Genomic DNA, 25,831 nt, shown 5'->3' with positions numbered 1-25,831 from the left:
TTCGCACAAGTTTTAACGCTACGAAAAAATTGCGACTTTGCGCAACTTACGTAATGGCTACGAAAAACTCGCGTTTTTACGCAAAAATCGTAAAGACGCCGAAAAACTCGCGTTTTTACGCAAAAATCGTAAAGACGCCGAAAAAAATCGCAAAATTACCGATCATTACGAAAAAAACACAATCGGACGCATTCGGCCCGTTCGTGGGTTAGTAAATGTGCCCCCTACATTCAGGAGCATATTTATTATAGTGTTTCAGCCAATATGTAGTGATGTTGCCCATAGCAACCAATCAGCAATTTAATTTGAACTGTTATCTACAATTTAGAAAACAAAAGCAAAGATGAGACTGGTTGTCTATTTGGGGATTCTGGGAGTTGGAAATCCACTGCAGGGCCACAGGTTGGAGCCCAAATGGAAACCAATAAATCTTACATTAATTTTAAAATCTAATGTTATGTCATTGGTACTTTTACACCATATCAACAGTTTCCCTTTGGCTTCTCCTACCTACAAATACAGGAACATGGGATATATCTGGGCTTTGATGTGACTACAGTTATTATGGATCTGGTTTTGGGGTAACACTGATGTAAACAGTGTCTTCCACCAATCAGGTGCATTGTCCCACCCCTAAGCCTTCTTTAGCCTCAGGTGAGGCTCAGGCAGAGCTTTCTGCATATTCCCTGTGCCACTGACAGTACTAAACAGGCTGGCAGACAGCAGCTTCATGGATAAAAAATATTAAAATATAGCAACACAAATGTACAGGGATCTGTCAGTATCGCTTTGATCTGTTTTTTGTCTCTGTGTCTGTCACTTTGTAGCGGGGCCATAGTTGCTGCTAATGTGTATTTTCTGAGACACCTGCACTAAGTCAGCCAATTCCCTTTCTGGACCCCACACAATAGAGATGGTTGGACCGGCCTCAGTATAAGAGCAGCTCCCAGTGGGCTTCAGTTCAATTCCCATCAGCCCTTTCTTATTTTCTGCATAACTCATAACATTTAGCAGTATCTATAGCTAACATTTGAGTGTGAGCCATGGATACCAGGTTCCCCCACTGGGCCCTAGGAGGCCTATTCCAATACTGGCTAAACACACACTAGTATGTGATAGATCAAGCATTTTGGAGAATTTAAAGGGAAACTATGATCATGCCATGTCCATATTCTTCAGCTTTTATTTTGCCTACATATTAGCTGTGAAAGATACCAATCTCTCGTCTCTATTACAGGAGAAAAAGTGATGGGTTGCAGGAAAAGCAAAGTTGAGGTAAGGCTGCTCACGTTTCCTTTTGTCCTTTTACTTGGGATAAAGAATATGGGGGCACTGGCATTGGAGGGTGTGAAAGTTCAGGGCAAAATGGATGGAGGGCCAGGATTAAACACCTGGGTCCATGGAGCTCTACTTACATATATGAGACAGATAATTACACACACACACATTGTACTTATACAACAAATCCTACGCAATTGGCACTTTCAGTCTTAATTAATGCCCACAAAATACATTTTTTAATATTTCGGATTTTGTAGTATAATGGCAGAATATTTTTTACCACAATCAATATATTAGAAACAATCATCTGAACTGGTGGGGAGTGTAAGTATTATAATCATATATAAACGTAATTTTTTTTTCTACAGAACGTAATTCTTTCTATTAAGCATGAAGATGCTGTTGTGGAGATTGTAGAGATCACCGATGTGCTTGACTCTTTGGTGGAGTTTACTGCCACCTTAGAGCTGCCCGACCACCTGGCACAGCCATCTTTCCTAGGTAAGTGTGATCAATACTAAAAAGCACATTTTAATTTCCAAAATTAGAGTTGCTAAAGAGTTGCTCTGGAAAACCAATTTTAGTTCCCCACTGCTAGATAATAATGACATCTGTTGTGTTTTTATTCTTGTAGAATCTCCATTTCCTGCTGAGTATGAGGAGGACCCTGGCTCTTCCCACAACATCAGAGGGGCCATTCCTCTTCATGAGCCCAAGGGCTCAGAGCCAGCAGAGGCTATCACCAGGGATACAGCCAGCCCCACCAATATCAACTGGCTTTCATTTGTAAGTACATTGTATGGGTGTGAAATATATACAAACACACACACGCATATAATTGTTGGATTCTTACTATGCTTTACCTCTGTAGGATGCCAAGGTGGAGGTCCCTGGGATAGGGATTATTTCAGAGGCACCGGTGAGCATTTGCGTGACAGCAAATGAATACGTACCACCTTATAAACCACCAGTGATGCCATTTTTATTGGGTAAGTAGGATCATCCACTGACTTGTTAAAATTTATGATATGGTTAATCATATTATTCTTTGTGCATTTATGTGAATTGTATAAATCAGTAATAAGATATATATATATATATATTTATATAGGAGAGTATTTATACTTTTTATAAATAGGTCTAATACTGTACTTATGGTAGTAATATACTGTGTATCATCATATTGAGACTATATTGTTCCATTTCTGCAGATTCAGAAGCTCCTGATTGTTTTGCTGGCACGTCCAATAACAACGGACACAGTCAGGAGCAAGATTCTGACCCAAAGGAAGATGAAAATTCCACCTCTTCCGCTCTTCCATCAGTAGTAAGTAGATTCTACGGATATTATTCTTTAACAGGCACAGGAGCTTATGAGCCATCTTAAGTTTAACAAAAGCCAGTGTGTGCAACTGGATGAGAAAAACTTTTCTAGGTTTTCAAGGTTCTCATTCATTCTTAGAAGAGCACATATGAAATTCATGCAATATTCATCCTGTATATAATACTCATTCATCCTTTGTTTACAGCTCCAAATTCCTGAATTGGGCTCAGATTTTGACAACAAAATACAGGGCGCAGAAGGACCATCGATCAGGTATCTGATTTGGGACTTATTCTCTTGTTTTGGTTTAGAATTGTAAGTTGCTTATATATTAAAATTTTAGTATTGCCTATTTTTGTGCAAAGGGGTATTATCAGTAACTGGCCAGTACCCTCTGGTGATTGGATACTACAGAAAAGTTATGAAATAAACTGTGTATTAGATTAATCTTGACTGTGAACATGAACAAAACATATTTTACCTTTTAATTTTTTTTATTTTTCAGCCCTGTTGAGCCCAGATCTCCCTCACTTGACCATTTCAACCTGGGACAAGTGTTGGGAGAAGGAGGATTTGGGAAGGTAAGTGACTCATTGCACAAATAGGTTTTAGTTACTACTGATTTACCCAGTGTGATTAAACTTTCTTTCTTCTGACTTCAGGTATTCCTAGCCCAGCACAAGAACACCGAAGTGCTATATGCCATCAAGGCCCTGAAAAAAGATCAAGTTTTGGAAAAGGGCAATTTGGACAGGTCAGTGATAGGGTAGAGATTAATACTGGCCATGTCTGTGTCATGTTATTCTTGTTATATTCAGCTTTATATGTAGGATATGTTTATATTTCCATTTGGTTATTAACTGCTGTGTTGCCCTGTGTCTGTTCATAAGGCTAAAGGGTAAGTGTAATGTTCCCTTGTGTGGGCTTCACATGGTGATAATGGGATGATTTACCCTTACAGTGTCTTCCATGAGAAGGAAATCCTTCAGAGGGTAAGCTCTTCTGAACACCCGTTCCTGGTGTCATTGCATGGAACCTTCCAGACGGCATCTCACCTGTTTTATGTGATGGAATATCTCCCTGGAGGTGACATGTTTGAATTTATACGATCTGTGGAACTAGAAGAGCCTGATGTCATGTAAGTAGAATGGGACTGGGGGGGAGGTTCTTAAGGGGGTACTTTCAGTGTAGCATCACCACAGTATATATTTTTAAAATGTAATGTAATACAAGCAAGGTATACCTATGATACAGGTAACTGCTTTTCTTCTCACTATGATTAGCTTAATTCTCACACATAGCTTATATATCAATAAAAAAATATTAAAGTAAATTAATTTTATTTTTTCTCTATTCAGGTTTTACACCGCATGCATTGTTCTTGGCCTGGAGGCATTACATCAGCTTGGCATTGTCCATAGGTAAGCATTAATAACACTAAAATCATCTTTATTTCCAGATGGAGCTACTGAGAACTACTACTAAAAACACTTCTAATCTATCTTGTAGCACTGTAATAATTTGCTTGATGTTATTATAAGGATTATATATGTATACCTACTAAACTATTGACTTGGTTTTAATTCAGAGATCTAAAGCTTGAGAATTTGCTGTTGGACCGGGATGGCTACCTTAAGATCGTAGACTTCGGCCTCAGCAAAGACAGTAAGTGCTGCTTATAATTCTGGAGCATACAAGGGATTAGATCATATTATTAGGTATTGTTATATTTAGATAAAACAGATCTGAGTGGGTGTGTAGTTAGGAAGCAAGCAGTTAAGGAAAATCCCTCATTACTTTACATTATGGCCCCAGATCTGCAGTTTCCTCACAGTGTTTCTTGTGTTTAAGGATTTGGATACAGCGACCGCACAAACACCATATGCGGCACAAAAACATACATGGCCCCGGAAATATATCTAAAACTTGGATACGGCATGGCCGCTGACTGGTGGGCCCTAGGAATCACCGTTTATATTATGCTCCTGTATGAGGTAAGCACAATTCCTATATTATCAACTTATATTGGGGAATCATTGCCATTGGTGTTTTATAATGTGACATAGTGAGGAATATATGATTAATATAAAAGTATAACACATATTATAATCTCCATATTTACAAGAATAACTTCATATACTCTCAGAAATAATATAGCATGAATATTACTGTGTTTGGCTGCCCTTTATCATTTAAATAAGTAATACCCCCATGGTGCTGTACTAAGAGACGGTATCTGTATGACCAGCTGCACATGAGAGATGTTGTTCCATACAGAGCCTGTATTAAGTTCATATTACAACAAAACTTCTAGGAAGGTTGTTTCGCTAAAGAAATCATTATTCACTTTTTCAGTTACCATTCAACCATAAAGATCCAGTCGAGCAAATGATGAGCATCCTTTATGATGACATCAGCTTACCAGAAGACCTTTCAGAGGATGCCTCAACACTAATAAAAGAAGTAAGTTGGCCCCAGCAAATCAGTATCATGTGCCTTTAGTCACTTGTTATACTAAGGGCCATAAATGTTGTATAGTAAGGGTACTGATGTGTTACTGATAATGGCTTTTCCCCTAAATACAGAATTGAATCTCTGGTTCATAGAAGCAGTTAGTAGTTGTTAAAATATGAGCTTAATTGTAAGGCCATCCAAGCAGATCAGTTACATATGCATATGGTTACTTTTTCTATGGGATTGGAAAATTGCTTGTATTTCCTGGGTGGATACTTTCCCAGTAGAATTATAAAATTAATAAATATTAGACATAAGCATTGAAAACATGAATGATTTAACAACAATGTTTGTTTTCTTTTTTTGTAGCTGTTAGAAAAAGATCCAGAATTTCGCCTCGGTTCGGGTGACGTCGGGGCTGAAATGGTTAAAGAGCACCCCTTCTTCAGAGTAGGTTTCTATTCTATCTATTTTGATTTACAGACAGAAAAGCACTAATGAATTTTAATAAATTCTTCACGTTTAATGTAATTTCAGCTTCACTTTTCCGTAGCCTTGTAATGCATTATAATTTTTTTTCCCAGCTATTCTAGTTTTTGGACCAGATACTTATTGTGAAATATCACCTGTCTTTTAGGATATGGACTGGGACCATCTGTTGCAGAGACGAATAACTGCTCCTTATTTACTGGAGAATGAAGACCACCAGGAGAGCCAAGAGAACCCTGGATGCCAAGCTCCAGCACTGCCACCATCTGCTGCAAGGATTCCATCAGAGCTGCAAGAGGCATTCAGAGGATTCTGAGAGAACATCACATACACCTAAATGAACATCGGCTAAGTAGACGGAATAGATGGGGAGGGTGGAGGGCCAGTCCATATCCATATAAGAAGTCCATTCATATAAAATGACTATCAGGTGTCCCACCTCAATAAGTTCTGACTGAGAAGGCTAATGTAGGAATAGCCTTCTCATGCACTGTAAAATATTCAAATCCTCACCTGTATAACAGGCAAGTAAGATCTAATAGAAGGTAAGACACAAACAACTGTAACATCCTGCCTGGATTTGAACCAGCACCCTGCAGGTTACTATGCAGTCTGTTATAACTCTGCTCTATGTAAGCAGATAAGTAGGTGCTTGGTTCAATTTGCCCCACAATACATTCTGTCCTTACCGGCTGGTAAAATCAGGTAAAATCTTACCTTGGTAAGAAACAAACCAACAGTTGTCACTACCTCACCTTGTTTTTATTTGCTTCCTGGTTAGGTTGCTGTTGCCCACCATGGGAGATCTAAAGAAGAAGATATTGCTTTTATTTGCTTGCTGGTTAGGTTGCAGTTGGCTACCTTGGGAGATCTATAGAAGAAGATGAAGAAGGTTTCCATGTTTATCAACCCAAGGTATGAAAAGTTTATTCCTAAACAGTTGGAATGAGGGGTGTAATGTGGGGTATTTGATACAGCAAGAGGCATTCTTCCCTATGCTACATGGAAATCATTCTGCCTCAAATGGGTATTAGGAAATAGTATGAAAAAGGTTTAATACTTTCTCTGTCAAAGTTCCCTGAGAGTACGGGGCACTGTAAGACTCAATATATAATCAATGCATACGTTTAGTTGCCCTTTAGATGTAAATCCTTTTGTGATTTTGATTTTCAGATGTGAAACGGAGTGGCAACAGTCAAAGGAAATCTTATTCCACGAGGAAGATCATGGATCGTGTTCGAAACATTGTACTAAACACTGATTGTAGTCCTTGAGAAGAAAGAAGACTGTACCCCACCTGCCAAGAGCTGCCCACTTTGCCTCCCCTAATAGGCACCATGTAAGGAGGCCCGGGTGTCCGGCGCAAGTTCTTATCTCTATGCACGTTGGTTCTTGCTGCCTGCCACTGAACTTTGCCTGACTTTGATTCTGTATGATCCCTCCTGTACCGCATTTTAGAAAATAACCTTGGCCGTAAGTAGGATCCCTGTCTATCCCGCCGCAGAAAGCCCAGGGCCCCAAAAGGGCGTTGGTGAACACCGGGATCGGCAGGGCTCTCCTGCCTTACTTAAGAGGTTATTCCCTGCCAGTTTCAGGCTCCTATAAATACAGTCTGTTACACACCATTTCATACATAACTGGTTTGTTAAGCTCACTTTATGTATATAATAATACTAATAAAAAATATTGCTTTTCAAGAATATGATTTGTATATTTATTAAGGATCTGGTGTGGAAATATTGGCATCAGTAATTGGCCAATGTGAGGTCAGAGAGAAGCAATAAGGGAATGATGCGCCATGTTTGCCTGTTGCTATGGATTCCTGGCTTAGAGTTTGCATATGGGTTGATCATAAATTATATTTATTTATGAATCAAGTGCAACTCCCAATAACAGGGAAACATAGAAGAGCCATTAAATTTGCACAGACTGACACAGAGGGGAGACTGCAATACTGCAACTCAGGGTCCAGCAGAAGCGCAAGAAAAGGGAGTTGAGGTGGGGGCCACAAGATTCTCAGCATTTTTAATGTATATTTCTCAAAAAAGATTATTGGGCCGGAGCACAGAGCAAATTCATTCTCGGTGGCTGTGTTAAAATTTGCTGGGAACTTTGTACATTATTTTAATGATTGCCATTCACTGGTTGCTCAGGAAAGGCTTAGCCCTGATGTCCTATGTTAGCCTATGGCCAGTGCCAACTAGCCAACTGAAGGGAATATATTGCAGCTTGATGGTTATTGTGCAATTGTCCTCATTGTAGCAGCGCTGAAAATCAAAAGATTTTGTGGTAAGATGAGAAGCCATATTGATATCACTATTTTCACCAAGGATCTTCAAAATAAATAGTTACTGAGTAATTTTTTTTTTTTAAGAATCAGTATGAAATGCAAAGGCTCCTGTGAATCAATAGTACATCCAACACATTGGCTAAACTGTAGATTACAATATTGAAGATATCGTTAACTTTTTTTATGGACAAAGTCAGGTCTGACCAACAAAGGGGTACCCAGAAAGTCTGAAAAAAACGCCTTATAAATAGCTCTGACAGTGCCGGGTCAAGCCAGTCGGACACGCTAGGCACCCTGCCTGGCCACTTTGCCCCCCACCCCCTTCGCAGGAGCAAACAAGCACATGCACATGCTTTAATTGACAACACAGGGCTCAGGTAATCACCAAGCAGATGGTGGGGGGACAAGGGCCCAGACTAAGGGTAGTAACAGAAGAGGTACATGCCTAGTGCCACCCCCTTCCCCTCCGCTCCCCCAGCCCTATGCTCGTGCCTCTTCTGCCTACCCCTAGTTCTGGCTCTGATCTCTGTCCAAAATATGTACATCTGCATTACCTATAGGTTATACATGTGGAACCTTTATACATCTCACACCAGTACATACAGGTTGATTTACCAAATCCATATGTTTTGGACTCCTAACACCAAATTCTCTAAAAAAAAACCTAGAATATTCAGGCAAAAACTGAACCAAATCCAAACCCTTGTTTGCATATTCAGATTTTATAAAAAAAGTTTGAATTTCAAACTTTCTAAGAAATTGTTTTTATTGTACTTTTGCATTTGCCCCCCAACATATATTATAAGTCATGGTATTGACTATGGTAAGTGTTGCCACATTCATATCTTCTTTGGAACCAAAAGAAAACCAGACACGGATACATTAAAATATTACATATTAGGAATTACATTCACTCATTAGATGGACATACAATTATTAGCCCCAGATTTTCAGTACCATTTCAGTACAGGTTACTGAAACAATGGTCAGCAGTTCTCACTATTGCATTATGGTTCATTGCTGGTGACAAAAAGGTGGGGGTATTGGCCACAATGTGCATGACAGTGCATTATGGTTCCCATATAATGTTCCAAAGGGGCTTATGTGTTAAGCTGTGGTAATAAAATGGCAATCAGATTCACCATGGGGCACATTCATCAAAGTACGAGTTAGAATCCCGAAATGGGTAAAATTCGGATTAGATATGATAATTTCTGATGATCGCAAATATCACAAAAATGCTTACAAAAAAATTGTATTAGTCACGATAATATCGTATTGGCGATCCAAAAGTCAAAAAAAATTTTATACGAACGATTGTAGACGGCGGGAAAACCTTTCTGACTTTGATCCTTCTGTGCATGATTTTGGAAGCCTCCCATAGGACTCAATGGCACTCTGCAGCTCCAACCCGGCCCAAGGAAAGTCTCCCATAGGGCTCAATGGCACTCTGCAGCTCCAACCTGGCCCAAGGAAAGTCTCCCATAGGGCTCAATGGCACTCTGCAGCTCCAACCTGGCCCAAGGAAAGTCTCCCATAGGGCTCAATGGCACTCTGCAGCTCCAACCCGGCCCAAGGAAAGTCTCCCATAGGGCTCAATGGCACTCTGCAGCTCCAACCCGGCCCAAGGAAAGTCTCCCATAGGGCTCAATGGCACTCTGCAGCTCCAACCTGGCCCAAGGAAAGTCTCCCATAGGGCTCAATGGCACTCTGCAGCTCCAACCTGGCCCAAGGAAAGTCTCCCATTGGGCTCAATGGCACTCGGCAGCTCCAACCCGGCCCAAGGAAAGTCTCCCATAGGACTCAATGGCACTCTGCAGCTCCAACCTGGCCCAAGGAAAGTCTCCCGTAGGGCTCAATGGCACTCTGCAGCTCCAACCAGGCCCAAGGAAAGTCTCCCATAGGGCTCAATGGCACTCTGCAGATCCAACCCGGCCCAAGGAAAGCCTCCCATAGGGCTCAATGGCACTCTGCAGCTCCAACCTGGCCCAAGGAAAGTCTCCCATAGGGCTCAATGGCACTCTGCAGCTCCAACCTGACCCAAGGAAAGTCTCCCATAGGGCTCAATGGCACTCTGCAGCTCCAACCTGGCCCAACCTGGTTTGCAAATTTCTGCACCAAGCACCGGATTTTTGATCCAGTGCCTCATGTGCCCCTTATCACCCTTGCACCAGCATATTGGGGGATAATAAATGGCCCATATAGTGTATCAGCTTTCTAGCACTGCATATGCATTACATGCCTGGCTCTGTATTAGTAAGAATACTCTCAAATATCTTCAAATTTCCAAAAAAACTATTTGCCTAATAAGTTAATAAAAACCTGCATATTATAAAGTCATGAAACTTGAGTGTGCTACATGTTTGATGTGCTTTTATTCCCATAATAAGTCATCCAATCAGGGTTAACCAAGTAACTTTGCAATTAACAAATAAGGGGTCATTTACAATAGACCACACAGTGTGTAAAAAAAGGCCATAATTGCCCATTTTTTTTCACTTTGCACACTGCATGGTGCTCCTAAAGAATGGCACACGTGTGCTCCTTAGTGCTCTTGCATTTGCACCCCAGGGAAGGTAAATTACCCCTATAATCTCAAAAGCAAAACTTTCAGTCTAGAGAAAATATGGGTCTTATTTTCCCCTTTTGAGATTAGCTGTCTGATGTACTGGAAGGACGAACTTGCCCCTGCTCACCTAGAATTATCCTCAAACACCCCAGCCCTCAGATAATGCTCTTCCATGTTCCTTTTCTGTGTTTCAGGATAGAACCTCTGTACTTCATAAAAGAACCATATGCGCAATCATCTATATTTAACCTAAAATCATTTAGATTTTTTTATTCTCAAAAACCATAATCTGTTTTTTACTCTTAAACTTGGATCTGTACTAGCGAGGCGGCAAGCTTACAAAGAGATATCTCTTCACAGCATAGAAAGACAAAACTGCTCTTACAGCCAAACAGGTGGATCTGCCTTCAAGGCCAGGGTAGTAGTGACCAATGCTAGCTAGCTTGGGTTGTGGGAAAGCTGCACAGGGGAATCTGCATACACAGAGTATTGAATTATTTTTATTATATTATATTTATTATAGTAATGGCTTGCGTTCCAGCTGTTGCAGCATTAAAACTTCTAGAATGCCCCACCAGCATAGGCTGCAGAGAGATAGTGGGGGCCGCAGTTCTGCAATATATAAAGTGCCAGTGTTTGCCAGTGCTGTATGGGCAGAAATGCAACAATAATATTAATGTACACAGATCAATCACACAATGCTGTATAAAATATATTTATAGCTTGCAGTTATTAGAATTAATTTCTATTACAAATTCTGCTTACAACAAATCTGCTTACTACAAATCTACCTTAGCCAGTGTTAATGTGCTCCCTTAATGCATTTATCGGATCGATTCTGCCTGAATGGGATTGTATTTCTCTGTCATTTCGCTGAATTTCCCTTTTTTTTTGCTTCTTTCATCTCGGCTCTGCAGTGCTGGATTACTTACTAGGTAAACTAGTGTAGAACATGCTGCCTGGGGGCTTTGGATTCACTCAGAGGTCCAAGCAGACCTTGTGTTTGGGCGATCAGTGAATGACCAGATGTACTGAAGAATATGTGGTTTGGCAGCAGAAGTGCAGAGCAGAGGATAAAGGGGAAAATATCCGTTTAGAAAAGAGAGTTAAATTTGTAACCTGCCTAACTGCTAGTTGATCCAGAGAAAGGCAAAATACCCCATCTGAAGCCACAGAGGGGAAAAAAAAAAAATTCCTTCCTGACTCCAAGATGGCAATCAGACCAGTCCCTGGATCAACTTGTTCTAAATCATCACTCTTGCCAGGCTCGGATTTGTGGAGAGGCCACAAAGGCCCGGGTCTAGGGCGGCAGAAACCTGGGGGCGGCATGCTGCCCCGCCGCACAAAGATCTATAAATTTGTGTTCCCATACGGAGCAATGGGGACTTCTCCCCACTGCTCCGTATGCAAGTCAAATTTGGCCTATGGAGCATGCGCGCTTGCAACCCCCCCTCTCGCTGTTCACACATGCACGCAGCATGCGCACTCGGGGGGGGGGTGCGACCGGGGGTGGCCTCTTGCACACATTAAAGTTACAAATCCACTTTATTACATATCTGTACACTGACCCCATGCAATTAGCCTAATTGTAGGAGGTCAGTGTAGTTTTTAATGCATATTTAACAATGTGAAATTTTGACCTCAATTTGTGCAAGAGTAATGATAAGCATCTTGTTACTTTTTAAATGGAAATGTTTTCCCATTCTCCTCAATTCGCTCCTATTGCCAAATCTCATCTTCTTCAGTACATCTGATAATTAATATTTTACCCAAATGCACAGTTTGGCTGAACCTCTAAAGCCCCTGGGGCACTGGGTTTCAACATAGTTTTCCTATTGTGTGCTACAAAATGTGATATGTGGCCAAGCAGCAATCCAAATGTTCAATAGCTGTAACTGCCTACATTTTGGTTCCTGGTCCAAACTTACTGTTAAATCTGTATATAAAAGTCAGGATTTGTACGAGCAACCTCTAGAAAGAGCATTACTCATAGGAACCTGGCACTTATTTAATAATATAATATAGGTGATAATTTGGAGACTGCGCAAGACAGCTCTAAGTTACCTGCTGATTGGTTGGTATAGTTTATGGCAGTGGTGCAGTGCAGAGTACTAGTGGGCTCCCACAGCAAACCTATTATTAACCTAATTTGTGGCAGTGGTACCCTCAAGCAGGTGAACTTGAATAGTTATAATAAGGTAAGCCATAACGTAAGCAACCTAAAGATCTCATTTTGTACTGAAAAACAAACTGCACAATTGTAATGTGTGGGTTGACCTAAAACCCATGGGATCCACAATTTTGGTGGTTCAAGTTGAAATTTGGGCTGTGGGTGTGGGTCAGACTGAAGAAGAACATTTCTCCTCTGCTCCCAAAAATTCCTTTTCTTGGAACTAGAGGTGCTCACAGAAGTAGCATGGAGCGTGAATATATAGATGCGGGTCCTAAAAGTGCAACATTTTGCTGATTAGAGTTAGGAGTGAGTTGAGTTTCTTCTGACTTGCAAATCCAAGTTCTACATGGGACACCAAAAGGAAAAATATCTCCACTAAAGCTTCTACAATCTTTTCATTAGGAGGATCCCATAGGAACAAGCAATTCAAATAAAGGTCCCTTTTAGAGTAAAAGAAAGGTCCAACCATGCCAAGGGAGAATCCCCCTAATTGGAGGCCCACAACAACCACAAATCTTGCCCAAGTACAAAGGTGAAATCGATAAAAGATTTAATGATTAATACATGAGTTGTGGTATTTTTTCAATTTGCCTATGATTAATGACACTTTGTAGTTTCAAGGCTGATTTTATATGACATTATGTGACATTAATAAAATAACCTAACCCAGCTATAATGGTCTTTGTAGACAGCAGTGAGCAGCCAGTTACAAGGTGCAGCAAAAAGCCACCTCTGGTAACTTTATAAGCGAAATTTCCAACTTATATACCGTCCAAGAAGGCATAATTAATTTCTTATGGTATCGCTGCTACCTTGGTCCGCAGGAACATGTCCTTACTGGGGTGGCAGTAGGGCAGGTATTGAGGGGAAACATCAGTCCCACTCCAAACATCCCGAGCACTATTATGCCATCTATCTTTAATTATGGTGTAATAGGGTAATCAAAATCAAGTAATTTCCAAAGCCCCCTATACAGACTGTAATTGGCCTTTTTATCATTAAAACTAGGGACTAAAGTAAGGAAGGCAAAGAAAAATACAGCACTGCTATAGCTATATAAACTAAAATGAGGAGTAAATGAATATTAACATACAAAGAATATGAAACCCGCAGCACTAAATAAGCCTGAGGTTTGCAGCCAAGCCACACGGAGCATTCTTGGCCGGAATACTGGGCACTGAAGCACACGTCACTAAGTATATTTATTGATGGGAGCTGCTGTGCGGCTGAACTTTCACTCAACTCCATCGAGATTATCATTTCTCATTAACAGGGCTCTTCTGTACGTATTGTTCCAGTGTGTATACTTTTTACTGACGTAAATAGCGCAGCTCTAAGGAATAAGCTGGAGCTTATTCAAAGAGTAGAAATAGTAAAGACTGAGCTCACGGGATTATTATTATTATTTTTTTTTTCATTTAAACCTGGAAAAATATAAAATATTTGCTTTAAGGGCTTAGGCAGAAGGCTTCTGGCAAGAATATCCTTGGGAAAAAAAAATATCTATATGTATGCTTAGTATTGCATGCAAGGTATTGGCATTAAAACTGACGTTAAATATGCAATACAGGATGATTTATATTTAAAAAAAAGTTGGAAAGTATAGAAAGGTTTAAGGACTAAACATGGCCACACACAGGTGGATAAAAAAATGCAGACTCTGCACCACCATACCAAGTCACCAGTGAGGGCCTGCCTGACCTAAAATCATATCTATTGGGCAGTTTTGAAAATAATATCGGGCAAGGACAGCACTGGTATGTTAATGCATTTCTCCTCCGACAGTTCTCCATAAGCCCATCGTATGTTCCAATCATTGGCCCCCGACAATGCCCAAAATCTCCCTCTGCCTTCTGCCATAGAGTTAAATGGCAATATCTTGAAACCCCCAGCGCAGACGACTTACAACAAATGAGGTTTTCTGCACTAATGTTAGTAAAATGATACTGCTCTTTATGATGCAGTTCATTGCTGGGCCCAGCCCTCAGTGAGTCTAAAAAGACTTTACTATATGAAATATTGTTTTTCCTCCTACACTTTTAAACAGTATATTATGTGTAGCATAATATTAGGCAGCATCTGCAACAAATTGCATACAATACAACTATGTACATGCCAATTAGGGTCTATTTTGGCAAATTGCCCACATTATGGTTTCCGGTTGTTTTTATTGCCTTTATGTGCAAATGATAAACTTCCAGTACATTGCCTCAGTAACAGCGGCATTAATACCTGGTCACCTTGGTGTAAGTAAGTGGTGGCTATGGCTGCAATGACTGGAACTATGGCCACGTCCAGGCTGTTAGTCGTTTCAGGGTTACCTTGTGTGCATGTACGCTATTCAAATAGGCAGGCTGGATGGGCACATTAGTGATTGTGGAAGTTAAAGTGGCCATACACGTAAAGATCCTAAGGGTGGGGGATATCGGTGGAATTCAGGCTAATTCAGTCATTTGGCCCTGGGGCCAAACAATCGAATTAGAACGACGAATTACAACGAGCCAATGCGGTCCCCGATCCGACTAAATTTTTTAACCTTCCTTATCGATATCTGGTCGATTTCAGGCCAGATATCGGGCAGGCCTGCCGTTACTGCCCCTACACGGGCTGATAAGCTGCCGAATCAGTCTAAGGAACCGATATTGGCAGCTAGAATCGGCCCGTGTATGGTCACCTTTAAGCTGTGTAGAAATTCCCCCTCTCATGACACTATGGGGAAGCAGGCAGAGATAGCAGTACGTGCCAGGTCCCCAGCATGGTATAAGTACGCCACTGGTGTCAATGTGTGCCCAATTTTGCTACTGCTTTCACACAATAAGCCCTTAACTCTCTAATTGGGGAATGTAGTATATGTCACTAATGGGAAATATGTTGCATTTGTGCAAATATAATATACCTTTTGAGAACCCTCATCAGACGGTAGGATAGAGATTGCAAACAATTACGCCATCTTCATGCACATCTTAAACATTCGCAATGCACAATTAAAATTTGCAATGCAATAACCGTCTAATTAAAATGATTACATTGAAAAATGCTAATTTTTATTCTTATTTGTGCGCAATTGTTTTGTTTATGAATTGTATTTCATTTCCCCCTTAATGTACTAATTGCATACATGTTACCAGCAGAGGGCTCCTAAGCACCAGGGTTGGCAACACTCCGCCAACAGTCACAGGTTGCTGCTTGTTCCTGCAAGGGAACGCACTGACATTCTGAGATATTTATGTAAACAGCGCCGTAGCTTGGGAGAATCTATATATAGAGATTGCAGTATGTGTTCGGCAGGCCAAGGGAATTCATTTTCTTTGTGCTTTCACTTTTATTACTGAGCAGATTAAAGGGCTTATTTACCAATGCTTGGGGCCAAAGGAGTGGAGTGTAATCATTGCACAAAATTGCGCCCCCTAGGGTTCATACGGGAAGGTTGATTTTAAGAATACTCTTTGCACCTTGTTTCACTATTATAAAGGAGCTCTTACGTATAACAGCAAACAGTATATAGGCTGTGTTTTTCCACAGAGATATCTCTGCAGTTAATACATCCTGTTATACTCACCAAAGAACAGTCCATATAATGAAAAAATCACTAAACTATAATGGATTCTTAATTTAAAGTTATTTATATTTTAGCATGGCTGCACTTGAGGTAGCAAATTACCCCTTTATTTCTATGTTATACAGATGCAGGGCCGCTACTGCCATGAAGCAAAGTGAGACCCTTACCTCAGGCGGCAGTGAGTGGCCAGTTACCAGGGGCACAAACGCCATGGTAACTTTAAAGGAATATTGTCATGGGAAAACATGTTTTTTTCAAAACACATTAGTTAATAGAGCTTCTCCAGCAGAATCCTGAATTGAAATCCGTTTTTCAAATACAGATTTTTTTTATATTTTACATGAGGCTAGCCATATTCTTTATTTCCCAGGTGACCTGTGCTCCAATAAATTTCAGTCACACTTTACTGATGTGCTGCCTTCCTACCTTACCCCCAGCAGCCAATCAGAAGGGAGCAAGATAGCAGCTCCCAGTAGATATCAGAATAGCACTCAATAGCAAGAAATCCAAGTCCGGCTTGGGACTCCTCCAGTTACATGGGAGTAGGAGAAACAATAGGTTACCTAAAAGCAGTTCTAATGTGTAGCGCTGGCTCCTTCTGAAAGCTCAGACTCAGGCACAATGCACTGAGATGGCGCCTACACACCAATATTACAAGAAACCAAAAATACATTTTTTTGTTCAAGAATAAAATTTTAAATGGCAGAATGAATTATTTGCAATGTAAGCAGTGTAATTTAAACATAAAAAGTACCCCATAAAAATCATGACAGGGCACCTATCACCCATATATTGTTTCCCCCACCAGAGGTGTGGGCTCCAGATAGGGGAAACACTATTTAAAAAAAAAAAAAAAAACTGCCCCTGCCAGCGATGGGCTACCCTCACTGGGAGGAAGCCCCCAATGCTGCAGCCATGTTGGGGCCCACACATAGGAGGGTGACATTCACTGCTTCTATGTCAGGTGCATGCACACCTACTAACATGGCTGCCTGCACCAGAAGCGTCACCCCAGTGCGGGTAGCCCAGCACTGGCAGGGGCAGTTTTTTTTTTTTTTTTAAATATTGTTACCCCTATCTGGTGGAAGAAACAATGTAGGGGTGATAGTTGCCCTAAAAGAGCAAAATTTTCATTTTTTGGGTCCCCCTGGCCCCCGACGCTGAAGCAGGTGACTGCAGCCCCAGAAATGTTGCTGCACAGCTGTACAGATGCCCAAACTGTTTGATGCTATTCTTGTGAACAATAACACTAGTCATTAAGTAGACTATTTCTTCCTGGTTTCCTGATTTGTGCTCTGATAAACGTCAGTCTCTCTTTAGGCTTATGCCACACGTTTACCTGCAGGTCAAGTATCAGCCCCTGTGATGTCCTGAGCCTTTCCCTGAGCCTGCACCCGGAGCAACTGCGTCGGCCTGGGTGCATATACTGTACACGGAACAGATTTGGGCCCCAAAACGCACAATTATGCATTTCAGTAATGTTGAACTAAAGAAGCCAATTGAATGAGGGATGAAATGTCTTCAAGAAAACTCAAAAAGTTCAATTAGTTACAAGTTACATAGTTACATAATTACATAGGGTTGAAAAAAGACCAGAGTCCATCAAGTTCAACCCATCCAAGTAAACCCAGCACCCACAACCTATACTTACCAATCTATACACTCACATACATAAACTATATATACAACCACTAATACTAACTGTAGATATTAGTATGACAATAGCCTTGGATATTCTGCTTTTTCAAGAACTCATCCAGGCCCCTCTTAAAGGCATTAACAGAGTCTGCCATTACCACATCACTAGGAAGGGCATTCCCCAACCTCACTGCCCTCACCATGAAAAACCACCTACGCTGCTTCAAATGGAAGCTCCTTTCCTCTAATCTATAGGGGTGACCTCTGGTGTGTTGATCGTTTTTATGGGAAAAAAGAACATCCCCCATCTGCCTATAATCCCCTCTAATGTACTTGTACAGAGTAATCATGTCCCCTCGCAAGCGCCTCTTTTCCAAAGAAAACAACCCCAACCTCGACAGTCTAACCTCATAGCTTAAATCTTCCATCCCCTTTACCAGTTTAGTTGCAGTCTCTGCACTCTCTCCAGCTCATTAATATCCTTCTTAAGGACTGGAGCCCAAAACTGCACTGCATACTCAAGGTGAGGCCTTACCAGGGACCTATAAAGGGGCAAAATTATGTTTTCATGCCCTTTTTTATACAAGACAGCACTTTATTTGCTTTAGTAGCCACAGAATGACACTGCCTGGAATTAGACAACTTGTTATCAACAAAAACCCCTAGATCCTTCTCCATTAAGGATACCCCCAACACACTACCATTCAGTAGATAGTTTGCGTTTATATTATTTCTACCAAAGTGCATAACTTTGCACTTATCAACATTGAACCTCATTTTCCAGTTTGCTGCCCAGTTTTCTAATTTTGTCAAATCGCTCTGCAAAGCGGCAGCATCCTGCATGGAACTTATAGTTTTGCACAATTTAGTGTCATCAGCAAAAATAGAAACAGTACTGTCTATGCCCACCTCCAGGTCATTAATAAACAAGCTAAAAACCAAAGGACCAAGGACTGACTCCACTAACCACACTGGTCCAATTAGAAAATGTTCCATATACCACCACTCTTTGTAATCTATCCTTCAGTCAGTTTTCTATCCAAATACAAATTGCTTTAGACTCAATTAGACTTAATTCTACTAGATACTGTATGTCATGACCTGGATGAATAAGAAGCTTCATAGACAAAGGAGAGCAGTTTAAAGAGGAATTATTCTATAAAGAACATGATCAGTTCAAATATTGTGAATTAAGTCATGCTAAGCCTTATATTTCTGAGTGTCTTTTGTAGCATTACAATAGGAGCCTTAATGGTTAGTAACTAGGGTGCATTTAGTAAATGCCGTATTACATGTAGCAATGGTATTTATCTAAACTTATAAGGAACACACTGAAATTAATTCTCTTGCGGTTTTTTTATGCCCACAGCCATTTAAACAGGGCCATTTCCTGTCAAATAAATCCACTATCTCTTTATCTAAAGTGATTTTCCCCCAAGACAGCAAGTTCTATAAAGGCAATAATCCAATTGCCGATACTTGGACTGCAATACTGTTCTTTCTGTGAACTCATCTTTTTAGCGAGCATTGAAGCTGCCAAAGCAAATCCTAATTTATTGATTATCAGAGAAATCAAATAAGAGCACCTGGGGCTGGGTACCAAGGCTGTAAAAGCTTCACAATGGAGTCAAATGTCTTGTTTATGGCCCAGTGCAGCTCCAAGGTGTCAAACCTTTTTTTATTTGTTATTTTTTCCTATTTTACCAGGTGCTTTTACAGAAAAACTTTAACCATTAGTGTCCAGAGTATTGCCTTTGTGTCTTAGCCCAGACTTACATCTATTGTAAACCCAAAGTGCAGCACTTTATTTGTCCTCTTGTATGGGCCTGTAGTTGTATATCGATGTGACCAACTCTTTGTATGCACAGTGCTGCATGGCTTTTTAGAAATACTTGATAATAATAATAATTTATTATGTTCAGATCCAAGCTGTCATGATTGTGTTGACTCGTCCCTTTAATGCAGGGATCCCCAACCTTTTTTACTCATGAGCTACACTCAGATATACAGAGTGTTGGTGAGCCACACAAGCATGAAAAAAAAAGTTCTTTTGGGATGCTAAATAAGGGTTGTGATTGGCTATTTAGTAGCCCCATGGGGACTGCTAGCCTGTCGGAAGCTCTCCTTGAAGTAAAATTGTGTTTCTATGCTTCCAAAACTTGCCTCCGAGCCAGAAATTTAAAAATGGGCACCTATTTTATGGCCACTGGGTGCAACATCAAAGGGGGTGATGAGTAACGTTGCTTACGAGCCACTGGTTGGGCATCACTGCTTTAATGAAGCTGTTTCCTTGCCCAACCCACAATAAATGGCCCACAAAATCATTAAAATTCTACCCCTTCTACTTTTTCTAGGCAATGTTACTTTTTCTAGGCAATGTTTTTCTGCTGTGTGTAAAGAAAAACATTGCCGTGATTCTATATGAGAGATCTAATACGTGAATCTCGAGCCAAGAGATGGCATCAATCCTGAGCAGTGCATGGTAGGGAGGAGCAAACATTTCCAGTTCAACAGATACAGAATGACTCCAATGCATTTAGTACAAAAAATGCGTATTGGTTCCAACGCATTTAGAGAAAAAACACTTGACAGACTCCATTACCTCCACTGCAAACAGTCTGTTCTGTTTGGGCCTAAAATGTGTCTTCTGAGTAATGAAGCTATTCTTATTTGAGGCCTGAAAGGATAACATGAATAGTCAATGACTGGCTGCAATACAATGTAAAACAAGCTTTCCACTTGATCCAAAATTCAGGGGCCCTTAATAATAAGGTATGTGCCACCTTTGATGTAGCAGTAACCCTGATACTATATGAAGGATATCTAGCATAACAATTACGTGTTCACCTTCTTTTGCCATCCAGGCTGTGATTTCAGGAATATCTTTCAGAGCCAATTAGTATTCTTTGAAACTACCAACCATAAATGAATGAACCACCCTATCTGGGATCTTCTATAGGGCTGGCCTTGCTGTTTGAAACGTATGCATTGCAAGAAAGGCCACAACACATAGGCACCTCTCAATAACCAAATGCCTCTCTCTAAAATCAGCCCCCCTCTTGTCCCCTGCTATAATGCCGTTCTTTAAAGAAATAAAAAAAATATTGGGGTAGATATGAGGCAACTTAAGGAAACCAAACTAACTGAACTGATATTTAGCGTCAAATTCTTCCCTGTGTTGCTGCGCCTGGGCTTGTAGCCATAGCAGTGGCAATGCTTTTAACTACAAAAGGTGCCAAATTTAGCTTTTATCAGCTGCCTGCAGGAAATATATATATAAAAAAAAAACATTTATTTAGCTAGAAATGCACATTTCTCCAGAAAATGCTTTAAACACATTTGAATTGAAAAGTTGTCATCTGGTCATTTTAATGTGCTACTGCAAATGAATTTGCAGCCTCTGTTAAGAAAAAAAGTACAATTCTCCCAGGACTTTTACATTGATTAACCAGGAGACCATCATTTTCTCAACAGGGAGACCTTAATTAGTGGAACTGAGGGAACTGAGTGTCTATGAAACAGTAAGAGAAGTTCCATTGGTTTATTGCACAGTAGTTGCATTGATCATCTAGAACAGGGCTATCCAACTGGCGGTCTGCGGCTCCCCGTCTGTGTGGCCCCCCACCTGTCTGACTGCTGTGACTGCTTACAGAGTATGGCACACACAGACAGCATAGGGAAGGCAGAGTATGGCACACACAGGCAGAATAGGGCAGGCAGAGTATGGCACACACAGGCAGAATAGGGCAGGCAGAGTATGGCACACACAGGCAGGATAGGGCAGGCAGTGTATGGCACACACAGGCAACATAGGACAGACAGAGTATGGCACACACAGGCATCATAGGGCAGAGTATGGCACACACAGGCAACATAGGAAAGACATAGTATGGCACACACAGGCATCATAGGGCAGACAGAGTATGGCACACACAGGCAGTATAGGTCAGGCAGAGTATGGCACACATAGGCTGGGTAGGGCAGGGAGAGTATGGCACACAGGCATCATAGGGCAGGGAGAGTATGGCACACATAGGCAGCATAGGGCAGGCAGAGTGTGGCACACACAGGCATCATAGGGCAGGCAGGGTATGGCACATACAGGCAGGGTAGGGCAGGGAGAGTAGGCACACACAGGCAGTACTCTGTCTGCCCTATGATGCCTGTGTGTGCCATACTCTGCTTGCCCTACCCCGCCTTTGTGTGCCATACTCTGCCCTATGCTGACTGTGTGTGCCATACTCTGCCCTATGCTGCCTGTGTGAGCCATACTGTGCCTGCCCTATGCTGCCTGTGTGTACCATACCCTGCTTGCTCTATGCTGCCTGTGGGAGGTGAACCTGGCAGGGGTTTGTTCTGGAAGTTTGTTACCATTTTGAAATGGTCCATAAGGTGTGTAATTATGTGCTGGGGGTTGCTGTGCTATCCACAGGGGAGGAGGAGGCATATGGATTTAAGGGTGTCTTAATATGACACACATATGAATGAAGGGTGATAGCCCTAAACCAACCATTTGAGTTTTTGCTGCGCTACCACCTTTGATGTGGGTATGGTCTTAAAAGCTCTTGTGATAACATGAGTGTGGTTTAAAGTAGGTGTAGTTTTAAAAAAGGGAGTGGTTAAAACTGGCTTCCATTATCGGCCCTCCACCATGTAGGCCAGAAAAATTCCGGCCCTTGGTACCACAGAAGTTAGACAGCACTGATCTAGAAAAACATCCTTTACAACACAACAGGCAGTTCTGATTGGTCACAGGGTTTAGGGCAAAATATACCTTGTGTGGAGCTGTATTGTTTCCAGACCAGCCTGCATTATCCAACTGTTACTAATCTTCAGCTCCTGACTGTCAACTTTAGTTAGAGGCTGTGGATTGATATAAAACATTACTGACACCACCCTGCCTTACTGTATGCTCTGCCCCACAGTTGCAGACTCTTCCCAGAAAATACGTAAGTCTGGAGACATGCATTATGGGCATTGATGCTTCAAAGCACCTAAGGGTCTCAGGAGCTAAATAGCATTAATGTCTATATCTGATTGGTGGAGAGGGCAACTGAGGTCATAGTGCTAATATGTTTTTGAGTAAATATAAATGGATACTGCCAGTGAAGACACAGGGGGCTGCTTTATGATCACGGGTGAAAAATTGCACAAGTGAGGTTTTGAAATTAGTTTTGAACCATGACAAGTTAGAAAATGAAAGAAGAGACGCAATTGGAAGCTACTGCCAATTATACCTATATTCATAAAGGTTCATATTGATTTGCACAAGCAATTTTAATTTCATTTCATTTCCAAATTAAATGAAATAGGGAAGATGAAGAAATCATGATTATATAGATATATGTATAGAGCAGCATGCCGTCTGCTTGTACACTTTATTTTTTGTATGACATGGTAAGCATCGGATCTGGAGCATAGAGACTTCTGGCAAAAACACAGGTTTATTTTAGATAAACTCTTTCCAACATAAACATCACATCACAGGAACCCAGTTCTGTAGCATTTCAACAAAGCATTTCATGACATTTCATTACTTTGGGACTCTCATCTTCCAGGATAACTTTGACGCTCTAGAACCTTTTTGGGGTGTCTCACCATCCCCAGTCTCACACATCCACGGTGACTCTCACACTGCTGAACTATGCTCCCCTATTCATATTCCAGTTTCTCATTCAAATTACTCCGTGGTTAATTTGGATGCTAGCAAACAGATAGCTGTTGAAACTACAAATAATAAAAAATGAAGATCATTTGAAAACAAAATTAAAAGTTAACTCAACAGTGAACAACCCCTTTAATAAAACATCTGTGTACTTAACTGACTATCTATAAATAACCTTTTATGAAATGTAAAATGTAATATTATTGTTTTTTAGTCAGAACATTTATTTGGTAGATCTATCAATAAGAGTGGTCACTTAGGTGATATGTTGCACATTGCCCTGCATGCTTGTGGGCAAATGGAGGTTTTGGTTGCTCACTTTGGACCTAGCATGATACTATAGTTCTATAGCAGTACTGTAGGTCTGCAGGCTTCCTCACTTTATAGACGTTGTCATATATGGAAACCCATTCTTTGGTGTTTTAAATGGCATTTTACCATCTGTCAGTCTGATAGTATTCTGGGTTTGGCAGATGCCAGGGGAACACTGCCTAGCTAAGTGCATAATTCTGATGGTCAGATTTGCTGGTGGAAAAATGATGGTCGCAGTCTCTTTGCTGTGGCTCGGTACAGGGCCCCTGGTTCCAATGAAAGCAACCCTTAAGGCTACTGTGTCAATTACGTGCTTGACAGTTATATGTTTTCTACTTTGTGTCAACAGTTTATAGAAGGATTTTCTCTGTTTCAGAACTATATTGCCCCCATTCTCAAAGTGAGGTCTGTACAGGATGAGTTTTCTGAGATGGCAGTTGAATAACTGATACCCAGCATCAGTGCTCAACCTCACTATTTCTCTTGAGGCCAAGCGGAAGCAAATCCTATTTACAGAATCTTTCTTGAATCTAGTGTAAAGACTTTCTAGAAGAGTAGTGCCTGTTACTGCAGCAAAATGAGGACCAACTTTATATTAACACCCTTGGTTGGAGAATCTGTCAGACAGGCAGTTGTCTGTATACGTTTGACCATAATGTATATCTTTTGAGAACAATTTAGTTCTTTGGACAAACTGTTTATAGGCACTAAAATTAAATCCATAGTTCTGGATCTGTGGCAAAGAACTAACAAATCAAAGAAGAACAACTATGCTTTACTCTTTCATAGCTGTAAACAAGGATAGCAGAACAATGGTTTAAATTGCTTTTAGAGCATGATTAAAGCAAGATGGCCTGGATGGAACATTAATGGTGGTACTCTGAGGTAAGAGAAATAATTACTCATTCACACGAGGCTTAATGGGTTTTCTAATAAACAAGAACATTACAGCATGTGGCGCTACTCGTTGCAGAAAACATCTCCCCTGATTATGCCACGTGCAGGAAGAGAAACCTGCGGTAGAATGGATAGGAATGTGAACCATCAAGGAGAAACTGTAGGTTTGTAGCTAGGGTCCCTCCAGTGTCTAACTCCATGTAATCTACACCAACTATTAGATTACCAAGTACCTTGCTGTACCTTGTTTTAGGGATTCTTTTCCTTCAATACAAGAGTATTAAATGTTTATTTCAGTTGCAAGATTTCTGCAGTGCACACTATTGCCTAAATCCATGTTTAATTTCTGTTGTGTACTTTAAGCAGGGGGCCTGCTGTTCTCATTGGTTGGCATATAAACTACGTTTTGCATAGTGTCTATATAAATTAGTCTTACAGTGGACATTAATCAGTCTAAAAACGCTCCTGAAGAAGGTGGATGATAAGTTCCTGCTTGAATTTTGAGTTACTGCCCTGTAGTATTGTATTCACTGTGGCTGGAAATCTGTACTTTGATACTGTTTTTGATTTACTTAGTACTGTAAGTTAGGTTGAAAAAGACACACATCCAACAAGTTCAACCTTAATGCCTATATATAACCTGCTAGTTGATCCAGAGGAAGGCAAAAAACCCTTCTGAAGCCTCTCTAATTTGCCACAGAGGGGAAAAAAATTCTTCCTGACTCCAAGATGGCAATCAACTTGTACTAAGAGCTATCTCCCATAACCCTGTATTCAACCTTAATGCCTATATATAACCTGCTAGGTTCCAGAGGAAAGCAAAAAAACCCTTCTGAAGCCTCTCTAATTTGCTACAGAAGGGGAAAAAAATTCTTTCTGACTCCAAGATGGCAATCAACTTGTACTAAGAGCTATCTCCCATTACTCTGTATTCCCTCACTTGCCTATATATATATATATATATATATATATATATATATATATATATATATATATATATATATATACTGTATAGGCTAAATCTAGAAGCAGCTTTAAAACTAGTGAAACTGAGGAAAACATAAGTGAAACATAAGCGAAAACATAAGCATAGAATCATGGTGTCAATTGAAAATTCAATGACATCCGACTTATTACTGAGTGACAGCAGGCTTGTGCCCTGAAGCCCTGGCTTTACATT

At 40.7% G+C, this 25,831-nt stretch overlaps 1 protein-coding gene across 2 annotated transcripts; it reads left to right on the top strand.

Annotated features, from left to right (window-relative positions):
* The first annotated feature begins 2,424 nt into the window (after positions 1-2,424).
* LOC116408342 (serine/threonine-protein kinase N2-like) lies at positions 2,425-7,197 on the top strand. Of its 2 annotated transcripts, XR_004220887.1 has the most exons (7): positions 2,425-2,878; positions 3,111-3,186; positions 3,268-4,599; positions 4,961-5,068; positions 5,429-5,509; positions 5,697-6,463; positions 6,722-7,197. XR_004220887.1 is itself a non-coding variant. In XM_031895119.1 (4 exons), exons 1-4 carry the CDS (start codon positions 4,507-4,509, stop codon positions 5,862-5,864), a joined length of 450 nt encoding a protein of 149 aa, XP_031750979.1. In that variant the 5' UTR covers positions 3,097-4,506; the 3' UTR covers positions 5,865-6,705. The 2 variants fall into 2 exon arrangements, 1 of the variants encoding a protein (XP_031750979.1); XM_031895119.1 differs by lacking the exons at positions 2,425-2,878; positions 6,722-7,197 and having other exon boundaries at positions 3,097-4,599; positions 5,697-6,705.
* The last annotated feature ends 18,634 nt before the right edge of the window (positions 7,198-25,831 follow it).

This window comes from Xenopus tropicalis, chromosome 1, assembly GCF_000004195.4.
Source record: "Xenopus tropicalis strain Nigerian chromosome 1, UCB_Xtro_10.0, whole genome shotgun sequence".
In the NCBI taxonomy this organism is placed as follows: domain Eukaryota; kingdom Metazoa; phylum Chordata; class Amphibia; order Anura; family Pipidae; genus Xenopus; species Xenopus tropicalis.
This window is presented reverse-complemented; position numbering and strand designations above follow the sequence as displayed.